The sequence below is a fragment of the Sinocyclocheilus grahami genome, unplaced genomic scaffold (genome assembly GCF_001515645.1).
Source record: "Sinocyclocheilus grahami isolate Dianchi unplaced genomic scaffold, SAMN03320097.WGS_v1.1 scaffold95.1, whole genome shotgun sequence".
In the NCBI taxonomy this organism is placed as follows: domain Eukaryota; kingdom Metazoa; phylum Chordata; class Actinopteri; order Cypriniformes; family Cyprinidae; genus Sinocyclocheilus; species Sinocyclocheilus grahami.
In genome coordinates, this window is record NW_015505274.1 from 2,458,222 (window position 1) to 2,473,387 (window position 15,166).

A 15,166-nucleotide genomic window follows, 5' to 3' on the forward strand; every position below is an offset into this window, starting at 1 on the left:
TTGCTAAATGAAGGCGGATTGTATAAAATGGATATAAAAAAAACCTGTTTATTAATGAGCTGCAGTTTTATTACATCACGCGCTGGCACAGATGCAGTAGCCTATATTAGGCAATAGCCTATATACGGGTCATCGATAAGGTGCAGATTGGTCCTCAATTTGTGTTTCCAACACACTTTTTCACAGCGCGCATCACGCGCTCAAACTCATCAAAAGTCAACAAGTTCAACAATGACTTATCCAAGTGACCGCTGCAGAACGCACGCGAGAGAGAGACGAGGCTGTCTCATAAGTGAGTGGCAATTTACCGAAGGTGGCACTTGCGGGAGTTAACACTGTACGCAATACCCACAACCTCACACCAAATTTCAGGCCGTGTAGATAGGCAAGCATATATACAAATCATTTAGTAAGCAGAAATCCGAAATTTACCTTAACATAGAGGAAGATGTGACTAAATTGATGCTTGAAGAATGTGCTTCCAGCAGCCATGATAAACAGTCGGCGGTTAAAGTTTTCTATGCACAATTTGATTTGACGAAAGTCACGAGACCTATTACTATCTCTCTATCCAATCACGTTGATGGATAAAAAATTTAATTAAAGGAAAATAGCGGAGTAAAAGTACTCATACATCACTTAAAATGTACTCAAGTAAAAGTAAAAGCACACAATTTTTAAACTACTCAAAAAAGTACAATTACTGATAAAAACTACTTAATTACTGTAACGTGAGTATTTGTAATTCGTTACTTCACACCCCTGATAAAGAGTCAGGTAACAAAAACTGTAAAATGTTTGTGTAAAATGTCTTACACATTATTTAACTATTTTTGAGTGTAAATTTTGTGTTTCATACATTTAAAAACAACTTTTTATTTGAATCTGATTTCTTTCCATATTGACAGTTACTACCCCACATATCCAAATGCCTATCCAAAGATAGATGCTAATTGAATTAGCATCCGTCTAAAATAAAAGCCCACTCGTATCCAAGGTCAGCGCATATCACTCACCCTACTTTTTACACCCCAAAACATTGGCGAAAACAATTGGATGCTCTCTGTTCCCCTGTTTCTGTTGGCAACAGTTAAGAATGTTGAGGAAACTGTAATGGTATCAGCAGCCAGCTAATTGGAGTTTTTAGATCCTGATAATTGCTCTGCAGGGTCACATAATGTCCAAGGAATATAATGCCATTTTACAGGATAAAGCAAACATTGTTCTCTCAATATACTGCTATATTCCAGAGTGCTGATGAATCTGCACAGGAACAGAGAGGTTTCATAAACACCCCAACCATCAGATCTAAACAGATCAGTTTTGGAGGACAGGGTGAGAAGTAAATTTCGACCTCCTTCACCGGTCCTTCAACTGGACGCTTTTCATTTTGATGAATGCCATAACATCCCACTACACTCTATTCAGTACTTGTATGGCAGCGATCCAAGAATCATTGAAGCTGTTGAAGGCAAATGGTTGTTCAGCTTGTAATTACTGTATGTCTCAGACTTAGCACTGCATGTGGGCCTGGTGTGGGCCTGACACACCCAATTACAACTGGATCATGGGAAATCATGTAACCATGGACACTTAATTAAGAAAACATCTACATTCTCTCTTTTTCCTCATTGAAGTAGGATCTCAGTTCAATCACCACTGACATTTTTGAAAAGCCCTCATTAAACTTATTAAGTTGGTTTGCTTCGCGTGCCACCTTCTCCGTTTTCCTTTTCTTCTGACTCCACTTAATACGCCATAGGAACAATGTTTTTCCTCTCAATATGTAGTGAATGCTTCTTTCTTGGTAACCATCCCTTTGTTAACTTTAGTTACTAACAACCAAATTACTTCTTTACGATAGATAAGCTACTGTTATGTGCCAGTGGCAGCCCAACACAAATAGTGAGCGTTCAGACACAATTGTCGACTTCTTGAATTTTACAGAGGCCTTGACATATAAAATTCTCACCAAGTATAGATTATGATTGGGTACCTGAGTGTTTTGCGAACCATATCTTCATCAGTTATCCCATAATACGTCAGGGTCTCACTCCAGACAGGGTTGAGAGTGTTGCGTAGGGTCTTGGTGCGGAGCTTATTGGCCTGGAAGAGATGACAGATTTGCTCGTAGAAGCTAAGAAGCCAGACCTTCAAGATTTGACACTGTTCATATTTTTATAATAAAATTACATGAATTAGTGCTTTAAATTCTGTATTAGACATGTACCACATTCTGATAACAGGGTTGCAAAATGGCAAACCTCATTTAGAATGAATAGAAAATAAAACAGCTCATATAATATTTAGTTTGACCTTCCAAGGTTGGCGATCATCATTTTATGAATCTCAAGCACCTTCTTGCACCATTTATTGAAAAAGGAGAAGAAAAGAGTGTCCTATGTTGTAGCCAGTGCACGGAAAAAGTAAAAAATTCCTCACGGTGCGATTAACGCCTAGGTCTTCTGGCACATCTCTGAGGTGCTTCCTAATCCTAAAGGGTTAACTCAGATATCCTATCCCATTCAATTACCCTGTAACCCTGTGAAGGAGAGTTTAGCTGTACTGTAGGACATATGATCCAAACAGAAGGAGAATGACTTAGAGGAGTCTTATGTTGTCAGTAGCTAAGTGGATTGTTGGCAGGATGAGCAAGGAGGGTACCGGTCAAAAACAGATGAATTATAATGAGAAGCATGATGATAATTTGTAGAGCACAGAGGTTGTTCAGTGACAAGAAAAAAAGTGGCAATTTAGATTTCAATGTTGCACTGGCCAGTTTGATTCATGTACTCTAGACTCATGTTGGGACAGAAAGAGTTGGTATAAAAGAGTGCTTTTAAGAGTTAATTTGAAGTTGAATACCTCAGGCTCAAGAGTCTGAAGTAAAGAAGTTGTGTTGTATTGTCTCATTATGATTTTTGAGCCTGCATCCATCCTTTCGTTATTTAAAACAAAATGCACAAAAAACACAGGCACCTCCCACAAGTAACCTTCCATCTGATGTGTTACCGAAGGTTACTGATGTGATTTAAAATGTAATTTTAACTGGATTGTACTACAGGTAGAGCTTGTTCTGAAAACAGAGTAGAATAGAATAAAATAAGCTATCGCAGTGCAATGTGTCTACACTGCAAACGAGATGCTAAAGTGTTAGAGTCTAGAGATGCACAAATAATAATATGAATATATATTTTATTCATAATAATATATTAATCTGAATCATTTTAAGTCATTCTGTGGCCCCCCTAGGGATTTTCTTGAGGCCCCCTAATGGGTCCCAGCCCTCTGGTTGAGAACCACTGCCTTAAAACATATAAATCATATAATTACAAGCCTCCTTGCATTGTATAAAACAATGCATCTCCAAGGGGGAGAGCAGGCACATACCTTACTAGCTCCAGGCAGCAGGTGCAGCTTAACATAGGGATCTGACAGCCCATTGTGATCCATTGGTTTGAGTCCCTGAGAGAGAGGGAAAGAAAAAAAAACATGCGTGACTTATGAAAAACAACCACTTTTAGACATCATGTGAAGTCAACAGCACAATGCACCATGTCAGCCTGATAGATTCCACAGGCTTTAGATATCCAATTCATGTCAAATTCCTGCTTTTTCTAACAAGACGTACCGTTTCAGATCCGGCCAAATAAGCTAATTAGAAACACTGGAGGTGGTGTCGTGCCATGACAGCAGAGCACTCTCCTAAAGCTCTTAGCTTTCTATTAACATGCATTTTGGTATGGGCAAAAAACTTAAGCACTTTGGGCATATAAAGCCCAATCGCTGTGTGGACACGGCAGAAATATCAGACGAGCAAACATCAAAAAATGAACTGAGCAGTTGTGTTGGTGCCAATAATAAAGAAAGATTTTATATATATATAAATATAATGTGCAGCTTTGTCTGATGCATGTTTTTGAAATTTTCCTTATAATCAGATTCAACCCGATTCTTTATTAAGTATGTTTTTTGAGCTATTTAAACAGCCTTGGGGTCTCTGAGAACCCACACAGAACTAATATAAATCATAAATTAATTACAAGCTGCACAGGATTTCGAGTAAATATCAATACAAAGCTAGACAACACTAGGCGCGTTTCCATTACAGATTTGCGCAAAACTTTGGCGATATTTTCTGAATGTCGATAAAAAAGTATTGCGAAATGATGGCGTTTCCATTAACCAATGTTATGCGGCTAAAACGTAACCTTTTGCCTCTCGCGATAAGTCATGGCAACGGATTTTGGTGGGATTTTGACGGATTTTGGCTATATTTATTCAAAGGAGGCTTATGCGTGTATCTTTTATAAAACAGCAAAGAGAGCCGCTTCAGAGACATGCGTGGCTCGGCTGGAATAAACCATAGACTGTATAAAAACAAACACAAGCATTGAGTGGCCGTAATCAGCTTCAGTGGCCGTATCAGAGCCACACTGCACCACAGACGTGTGCAATGTAAATTGTCTAAGTATTAATAGCAGGGAAAGCCCCTTATACTGGAGCGCGGCCACTTATGAAGTGTTTCTTGGAGGTTATAGTACATTGAAGAATGATCATATTACTTTTTACATACGCCATGTGACCTGTAAATGCGAAAAAGCCGTTTCCATTGCAGTTTTGCGAATTAATCATTTTTCGCATTGCCTGAAAAACCACCTTATGTGAGCGTAAAAACTTTTTTGCAATATATGGGCGTTTTTGTGAAATTGACACGTTTCCATTAAGCGTATTTTCAATTCGCAATTTCAATTTGCGCAATTTGAAGGGTAATGGAAACGTGCCTACTGTCTGCTGTCAGAGAGTCTGAGGCAAACATTGATCTTATTGAAAACCTTGCACCACCTGACACCCATCATCCCCTCTGCTCCACAGTCTTTGTAGTGGGATTCAGTGAGGTGGCATCGGACTTTGGATTCATAGGGCTGCGTAGATCTTGAGGCCAATCAATATCACAGAGGGTATCACAGAGGGTCTTTTCAACACTGTTGTTAAACATCAAATTCACAGTCAGAATGACACTGCTGTCTCTCAGAAACCTTGAGGGGGATGGTTTCGATTAAGGGAACATGTTCCTCACAAAGTCTGGATTTACCTTTGTGGTCCAAATAATGGTTTTCAGTTTAGCTGTCTGCATAATGCAACTTTGCAGCAAGATTTCAGAAAAGTGTTTGTTATCTTCAGTACACAACAGTCAAGAGTGCTTTTGCACTAATAAAATCAAGTCTATTCCAACGGAGAGCTGCTGCTGAAAGAGCTTCAGGTCTTTCCAGAAATGTCTGGCATGAAATTGTCTTTCTTTGAATATTCAGCAGAACCAAGTTAGTGAGAGAAAGAAAAGAAAAAATTGTAGCGTCTGCGTAAAATCATGGATGGTCTTTGGGGTTTTATGTCTTAGAGACCCATTTTAGCCTTTTGACATTTGCATATAAATTACAGACATGGCCCCACATGCTACATTTATATGGGTGCTAAATTGCCAATGGTTCCCCTCACTATCAAGGAGATGTTAAACAGCTCCACCACTCGCATCTCCCCATCTGACTTCAAACACATTCCAAAGAGATGTAAATGACCCCCGGGGTCAGCCACCAATGGGCCTGGCGGACCTGCAAACTACACTATACACACAATACACAACACACACACACACACATGTAGACCTTTTCTTTATTTAGACAATAATTAATCAGTTACAAATGTAGCTGGTATATGCATGTGCTGTTTGTATGTTTCCCTATTAGATTAGCTGAGTTACCACTCGTTATTTGTATTAGTTAAGCCCTAAACGCTGATATTCAGGTGTATGAATATATCTCTGGTTTAATATCTTCTAAATATTTCTTTCTTGGTATCAATATCATCTGCTCTTTATTCCTCAAACAATGATGTACAGTATGTGATTGTGAAATGCATCATACGATTGGTACTATATTTTGGGTAAAACTGCACCAATCCTCCAGACCGGCCATAAAGGGAGACAAAGAAAACTTCTCCCGCTCAAAATTTCACGCTTGGTATTGGCTATTCCACCCAAAAGGTGGGTGTGGATAGGAACTATGAAAGTCATTAGCTCAGGCTAATCTCTGCTCAGAAAAGCTCTTCTTTTGAGACAACACTTTAAAAGACTCCTCAAACTCTCCTCTTAAGTTTGATTTTCCGGCAGTTTTTCATCTTCAAGTAACTCTGTCGATCTGCTGTGGACTTTCCTATCTTCAGAAGAACCAGAAGTAAACTTCCAGCTCACTTCTAAAATAACTTATCAAGAACCGTTGTCTACCGCATCAGGACTCTTGTTTCAGCAACGAAGCCAATGCAAGTAACCGTTTACAACTATGCGTGTTTAAGTTTCAGCCCCTTTTAAGGTGATTTTTGATTCTTTGATGATTCTCATTATGTTGTGGTTAATTGATGTGAAATACTGCCATTCTTTTGCTCTTCTCTCTCTTTTCCTTACTTTGCTTCATTCTGTATATATGTGTTTTGCTTAGTTAGTTAGGGTGAATTCGGGTAATCTGGGACACCTAAACTCCAGTGTGTTCATTTCCTGTTCTAACAAAATTTAGTCAACAGGACTTTTACTATAATTTTAGCATAGATGTCATGTGACTGAAAACACATGACTTCATTGGGTTGATTCCACAGAAAGGGGCGGGGCACTTGTCAATCAAGAAGCTCCCCTGGGAATTGCATGACAAGGTCAGTGACATAGGATTCTGACTAGATTAATGTTAAGGACATAAATCTGTCATAATACAATGTTCCTAATTGTTGTCAAATTATGTTTGTGATCTATTCAAGCAACAAAATATGTATTAAAGTGTTGAAAATGTGTTTTAGTATTTTTTCTTTTAAAACATTTTTTTGTTGTCCCACATTATTAAATATGATTGAGAATGTGGGACAGCATGCTTTGGGTAATCTGGGACAGTTTTCAAATGGAGGAAATATGTATTTAGGGACTTTATAAGTCTAATGACAAGGGACAATATATGCTATAATGAGAAATGGGTGTTAATGTGGACTACTGGAGGTTATAACATTAGCATAAGTTCACAGTAGCTAGCAGCGAGCTAAACCAGCTAGCTAGAGAGATTCTACAGAGATGGAATCTGGGAAACATATTCCAGTAGCAAGTAAAGGTATCAGGATGAAGTAAACGGTTAATTTCATTTCCCAAATTCCCAGTTAGTTTAGTATATACAACAGTTCAAATCACTGAGCAGGAGGGGGATCTGCGCCCAGGCCAGTTGACAATGTTCTGTACACAGACACGCACACCCTGCACATGCACACACATTCACACACACGCACACATACTCACACGCACGCACACACACACACACGCACGCACGCACGCACGCACGCACGCACACACACACACGCACGCACGCACGCACGCACGCACGCACGCACGCACACACACCCCGCACGCACGCACGCACGCACGCACGCACGCACGCACGCACGCACGCACGCACGCACGCACGCACGCACGCACGCACGCACGCACGCACGCACGCACGCACGCACGCACGCACGCACGCACGCACGCACGCACGCACGCACGCACGCACGCACGCACGCACGCACGCACGCACGCACGCACGCACGCACGCACGCACGCACGCACGCACGCACGCACGCACGCACGCACGCACGCACGCACGCACGCACGCACGCACGCACGCACGCACACCCCCCCTTCTCCACACACCCACACAGTCATTAATCAGCTAAAATATGAAAATATCCATGGCCTTTAATTAACTCAATTAAATTTATTACAGAATATATGTTAGATATAGTTTCATTTATTAAATCCCTTATATTCACAATTAATTGTCTCTGTGTGCTGCTCACAATTCGAAGTCACTGAATGTTCGATCCCTTGCTACATGCTAAGTTAATGCTAGTACTGTATGCAGGAAAGTTATTCTTTCTTTCTTGGCCAGGAAAATAATCTTTCCTTGAATTGATGAATGATTATATTGTCTGCTCGGTGGACGGACAGATCAAATAATTGTAATATTGATTCTGCTACAGTTAATTCTAAGATCTAATCTAAATATTTATTATTAATCATAACCAGTTATAATTAGTCATACATATTTCACTTTTGAGCTGATTTACTACAAAAATACTTAAAAGACAAACATTATTCTGTTTCTTATTAATGCTGTCAATATATCATTTTTTTGTAGTATGTTAACATTCAGTTTCTATTTAACACAAGAAAATAACTTAAAGGGGTCACATGACGTTGCTAAAAATAACATTATTTTGTGTATTTGGTGTAATGAAATGTGTTTATGCGGTTTAAGGTTTAAAAACACATAATTTTCCATATAATGTACATAAAGTTGGAACTGCCTCACTTTATAGAAACAGACACCGGTATTGTAGGCTACTCTCACAGGAAACAGTCCTCATCCTCCGCAAAATGCGCTGCACACATCGGAATATTTGGGTTGTTCTGGAACAGTGTTGTAAATACAACTTAACCACTGATTTATAATTGTGTCCTCTTTTGGAAGACCAAACAAAGTAGTTTCACTTTCACAACGAAACACACAGCTTCACACACGGCGGGCTAGAGTGAGCGGAGGCCGGAGGCCTAGAGAGAGCGGCGGCCGGCGCAGTCGGTGGATTCGACGAAGGAGCGTCCGGCGGGCTTGCGGCAACTACATGTGACGACCCCGGGCTGGACTCCGCTCGATCCATGGTGAAAGCCGATCCGGCGATCCACAACGCGAAGTTAATGTTTTTGTTGATGCCGTTTTAGGAGGGCGTGGTTGACTCTTAACTTTTATAAAGAATGTCTCTTTGAATTTGAGACTTTAGTCTTTGCAACTTTACAGATCTTCTTTATGCACCAAGAGCTTGTAACACTCCAAAGAGAAAGGAAAAATCGAAATCGCATCATATGACCCCTTTAAAAAAATTCTGCAGCAGTTCTCAGCTGATCTTCTTTTTAACCCAAGAGCAATTCTGCTATACATCTATTTCCAGCATTTTTTATATTTCTGTGTATTGAACACATCATGGAAACCTGTGCTGCAGAGCTTCAGAGCTTGAAACCAGTGTTTAGAAAGAGCACAAAAAATATGGAACAGGTGAAACATTTAACTAATCTCACAAGGTAACAAGGTAACATTGACAGCAGCACTAATTAATCTGCAGTGTATTCCCCATTGTTTTGTTTTACAACATTAAAACACAATGCAACTTTAGAAATAATTCCAGAGTCTATATGTGGGTCTCTTATCAACTTTGCATATCTGGCCACTGCAATTCTTCCTCATTCATACTTTGCTCAAACTCAGTTGGATTGACATGTGAACACAACCACTCCAGGACATAAATGTTGTTTTTCAGTTATTTTTGTGTATCTGTAGATTTACGCTTGTCATTGTCCTGCTGGAAAATAAATCTTCTGCCAAGCCGGAGGTTCCTCAGGTTTTCCTCTAGGATTTGCCTGTATTGTACTGCTTTTATTTATTTGTTTTTTACCCTCTATCCTCACAAGCCTGCCAGGCATTCCCACAGCATGATGCTGCCACCACTGCGCTTCACTGTGGGGATGGTGTATTTCTGTTGTGCAGCATTTGACTTATGCCAAACATGCCGTTTATTCTAATGGCGTTTATGCGGTTTAAGGTTTAAAAACACATAATTTTCCATATAATGTACATAAAGTTGGAACTGCCTCACTTTATAGAAACAGACACCGGTATTGTAGGCTACTCTCACAGGAAACAGTCCTCATCCTCCGCAAAATGCGCTGCACACATCGGAATATTTGGGTTGTTCTGGAACAGTGTTGTAAATACAACTTAACCACTGATTTATAATTGTGTCCTCTTTTGGAAGACCAAACAAAGTAGTTTCACTTTCACAACGAAACACACAGCTTCACACACGGCGGGCTAGAGTGAGCGGAGGCCGGAGGCCTAGAGAGAGCGGCGGCCGGCGCAGTCGGTGGATTCGACGAAGGAGCGTCCGGCGGGCTTGCGGCAACTACATGTGACGACCCCGGGCTGGACTCCGCTCGATCCATGGTGAAAGCCGATCCGGCGATCCACAACGCGAAGTTAATGTTTTTGTTGATGCCGTTTTAGGAGGGCGTGGTTGACTCTTAACTTTTATAAAGAATGTCTCTTTGAATTTGAGACTTTAGTCTTTGCAACTTTACAGATCTTCTTTATGCACCAAGAGCTTGTAACACTCCAAAGAGAAAGGAAAAATCGAAATCGCATCATATGACCCCTTTAAAAAAATTCTGCAGCAGTTCTCAGCTGATCTTCTTTTTAACCCAAGAGCAATTCTGCTATACATCTATTTCCAGCATTTTTTATATTTCTGTGTATTGAACACATCATGGAAACCTGTGCTGCAGAGCTTGAATCAGTTCAACCAGTGTTTAGAAAGAGCACAAAAAATATGGAACAGGTGAAACATTTAACTAATCTCACAAGGTAACATGTTAAATTTGACAGCAGCACTAATTAATCTGCAGTGTATTCCCCATTGTTTTGTTTTACAACATTAAAACACAATGCAACTTTAGAAATAATTCCAGAGTCTATATGTGGGTCTCTTATCAACTTTGCATATCTGGCCACTGCAATTCTTCCTCATTCATACTTTGCTCAAACTCAGTTGGATTGACATGTGAACACAACCACTCCAGGACATAAATGTTGTTTTTCAGTTATTTTTGTGTATCTGTAGATTTACGCTTGTCATTGTCCTGCTGGAAAATAAATCTTCTGCCAAGCCGGAGGTTCCTCAGGTTTTCCTCTAGGATTTGCCTGTATTGTACTGCTTTTATTTATTTGTTTTTTACCCTCTATCCTCACAAGCCTGCCAGGCATTCCCACAGCATGATGCTGCCACCACTGCGCTTCACTGTGGGGATGGTGTATTTCTGTTGTGCAGCATTTGACTTATGCCAAACATGCCGTTTATTCTAATGGCCAAACATCTTTATTTTGGTCTCATCAGACTACAGAACCTTCTTCCAACTGGCTTCAGAGTCTCCCACATGCTGTGCTGAGATATATATATTTTTTTAAATAGTGGATGTATCTTTGACACTCTCCCATTAAGATGTAGCTGGTGAAGCCCTGGAGCAACAGTTAAATGTGCAATATGAATGAATGATGCATTTTTTTATATAGCGCTTTTATTGTGTATTGTTGTACACCCAACCACCACCAGTGTCTCACCAATATCTCCAATCTCAGCCACTGAAGATTGTCAATCCTTCAGAAGTCCCATTTTGCCTTCCGGTTAGAGGTGGATTTGTATTATTATTATAATTTATTTACTTGCTAAGGGGTCCAGAACACCATGAATAGTAAGATTTTTGTTTAAAGAAATTAAAACTTATTCAGCAACGATGCATTAAGTTGATCAAAAGTGACAGTAAAAGCATTTAAAATACTATGAAAGATTTTTATTTCAATTAAATTCTACTCTTTCGAACTTTCTATTTATCAACGAATCCTAAAAATGTTTTCCACAAAAATATTAAGCAGCACAACTGTTTTCAACATTGATGATAATATGAATGTTTCTTAAAGAGGTAATATGATGTTGCTAAAAATAACATTATTTTGTGTATTTGGTGTAATGAAATGTGTTTATGTTGTTTAAGGTTCAAAAAATACATTTTCCACATACTGTACATTATAGTTTCGTAGAAACTATAATAGAAAAGCGTAGATTTTTACAAAGCTCATCGGTCTGAAAAGCAAGGTGTGCTGTGATTGGCCGGCTATCCAGTGCGTTGTGATTGGCCGAATACCTCAAGCGTGTGACTGAAATGTTACGCCCCTCACCATATTGTGATGATGCCCTGTCAGGCCAGAGCGATGATTCAAAAACATGAAGGAAACCACATGTGACGACCCCAGGCAGGACTCCGCTTCGTCCATGGTGAAAGCCGATCCGGTGATCCACAGTGCAAAGTTGTAGTATTTCCTCAGCAACCAGCACGGATCAGCTCCAAGCATGACGAAGCAGATATTGTCCTCTTTAGGAAGGCCAAACAAAGTAGTTTCGCTTTCACAATGAAGCACACAGTGCATTCACAACAATACTACAGCAAGAATAAAAGTTACGCCTTCTTTCTTTGCATGAACATTTGGGCGGCGTTATGCAAATCTTCCCACATAGTGATGTAGATGTTAGATGTAGATAGTGATGTTAGAACGAGCCGTTTTAGGTAGATGTGGCTGACTCTTAACTTTTATAAAGAATATCTCTTTGGATTTGAGACTTTAGTCTTTGCAACTTTACAGATCTTCTTTATGCACCAAGAGCTTGTAACACTCCAAAGAGAAAGGAAAAATTTAAATCTCATCATATGACCCCTTTAATAGTCTTCCAAAAATGTCATCATTTACTCACCATTAAGTTGATCCAAACCTGTATGAATTGCTTTCTTCTGTTGATCATAAAATAAGAAATATTTGAAGAATATGGGTAACCAAACAGTTGATGGACCCCACTGACTTCCACAGTATTGTCTTCCATATTATGGAAGTCAAAGGGGTCCAACTACTGTTTGGTTACCCATATTCTTCAAAATATTTTATGTTCAACAGAAGAAATTCATACATGATAAAAACAACTTAAGGTTAAGTAAAAGATGACAATTTTCATGTTTGGGTGAACTATCCCTTTAAGCACCAAATCAGTATTTTAGAATGATTTCTGAAGGATCAAGTGACACTGAAGGCTGGAGTAATGGAGCTTTGCCATCACTGGAAAAAATAAGATTTTACAATATATTAACATAAAAAAAGTTATTTTTAAATACACACTTTATATTAAATATATAAACTATTATTTTTTTTACTGTATTGTATGATCAAATGAATGCAGCCTTGATAAGCAAAAGAGACTTGTTGCGATAAAATGATAAAATGTTTCTGTTGATGAATGGCATAAAAACGAAATTAAGTCAGAACAACAAAATATGAAAAAGGCCACTACTTTTTATAGGCACTGTACATACAAAATAATAGCACTAAACCAGCTTTCACCATTTTTCTGGTAGGTCAGAAGGCCTAAGGTCTATTGAATTTCAGCATTTAAACATCACAAGCTAAAATGACTCACAGACAAACTGATTTTAATATAGATTCAGCATTTTGTGCAAGTGTGTATCCATGCTTCAGTGATGCATTTCTTTTCCCAGCAGGCATTCCCCCCCCCCCCCCCCCCCGGCCTCCAGACGGCCCCTCGAACTCCTGTGTGCAGTCATGTGTGAGATGAGCAGATCTCAGAGGGCCAAAGAAAGGACCAGACTCTCAAGCCTAACATATAATGGCTGTCAGAACCACAATCCAAATGAGTTATTTTCTGCTTCTGTGAGCTTTACAGTTTAAAGTTGTCAAAGAGGCTTGCTTGGGCTTCACACCTCTCTCTCCACTTTTGTTTAGCTTGTGGGTACATGGAGGAAGTGCATTAAGACATAAATAATCATCACTGTTGCATTTTACACAACAACAGCGCCTGAGAAATAAAACAAATGAACATGAGGGGGTGTGAGAAAACTCTCAGTCTCTGACAAGTTCTCTGCATGGGCAAAAGTACATAGTGTCTAGTCAAGTCAAACAAAATCTAACAAATTTACAAACTGTTGCTTCGTAAAGAATATAGAAGAGGGGGGGGGAACTTTTATGAGATATTTGAAAAATAACTCTGATCAAAATTAGAGAACACTTACAGATACCTTTCAAGTTATTGGTGTTAATCTGGTACCTGGTGCTAATTTCCTTAGTTATAAGACTGACAAACCCTATTTAACTGGCAACATTCCTCTAATTTTCACTGAGATTGCAAGATGGCGGGCCGCTCTAAAGTGACTGAAGCCCTGCGACAGCAGGTTGTCCAGATGAGGTCAAAGAGATGACCCTTTCAGCCACTGCACGAGAAGTTTGTCGTTCCAAATCTGTAATTCTTTGAATATTGCAGCTTTATAATAACACAAATTCATTCAAGTCCCTCAAAAAAGATGGTTGTCCACGTAAGACAAATGCAAGAAAAGGCAGGATAACGTGGAGACTCTAAATGGGGAATTGGTTCAATACTGCAGCTGGAATTGCTCGCAAGTTCAGTGCTGAATAGGGTAAGGATCTGTCTCGGTATGTTTAAGAGAAGTCGAACTGAAAGTACACTCTGCAGTGACCAAGCCTCTCATCAGCAAAATCAATCAAAAGGCTAAGCTCACCTTTGCTGAGGAGCATGTCGTGTGGACAGAGGAGAACTGGCCCAAAGTTCACTTCAGTGATGAGAGCAAGTTTAATTTATTTGGGTCTGATGGGAAACATTTTGTTCAGTGTCAAACTGTGGAAAGATTGAAGCTCAGTGAAAGGCGGAGGAGGAAATGTCATGGTTTGGGGGATGTTTTCTGCAGCAGGAGTTGGGCCTCTTATACCGCTACATGGCAGGGTGAATGCAAATGTTTATCAGAACCTCCTTCAGCAACATGCAGTCCTTCCCTGCAAAGCATCTCCAAATCAGCCAGCAATTTTCATGCTGGACAATGCCCCCTGTCACACTGCAAAACGGGTAAAGCAGTTCCTTGAAGCCAAGAACATTGAAATGAAATAACGAAATGGCCGGCCCAGAGTCCTGATCTAAACCCGACTGAAAATCTCTGGAAAATCTTTGGCAACAAAGTTATGGTTAAGAGACCCATTAAAGTTGCCAAACTATGGAAGAGACTGAAAGAAAGAGTGGACCAAGATCACACCAGCTCAGTCTGAGAAACTAATGTGAAAGTGATGTCCTGCGGCTGCAGACGTGCTGAAGTCATTCAAAGCAAGGGCCTGTACACTTCCTACTTATTTCTGACAGCTGTAACCCTCCAAAAGTTTAGTTGTAATCTTCTTTCGTGCAACAATGGTTAGTGGTCTCTAATTTTGATCACTGTTTTTCACAAAATAAAAGGTTTTTGTTGAAATGCCTTGGTTATTTTGTCAAACATGTTACTAGAACAGTGGTATACTATATATATATATATATATATACGTATATATATCAAAATTGGTTGGGATTTCTTCCATCACAACTTCTCTTTCATTATTGGAACAGTGAATTAGTGAATTTCTAATTAATATGCTTATTCCAAATACTCTCACCCCAAGCC

The 15,166-nt window shown here is 39.6% G+C and overlaps 1 protein-coding gene across 2 annotated transcripts in view; it reads right to left on the reverse strand.

Moving 5' to 3' along the window:
• The window catches only part of LOC107587692 (double C2-like domain-containing protein beta), a 251,064-nt gene that overhangs the window by 34,534 nt on the left and 201,364 nt on the right, over positions 1 to 15,166 (reverse strand). For both annotated transcript variants that reach the window (XM_016275571.1, XM_016275570.1), the window contains 2 exons: positions 3,391 to 3,465; positions 1,997 to 2,106 (listed from right to left, as the gene is read on the reverse strand). In XM_016275571.1, the coding sequence (XP_016131057.1) occupies positions 1,997 to 2,106; positions 3,391 to 3,465 (185 nt within the window). The remainder of the gene's footprint in view (positions 1 to 1,996; positions 2,107 to 3,390; positions 3,466 to 15,166) is intronic.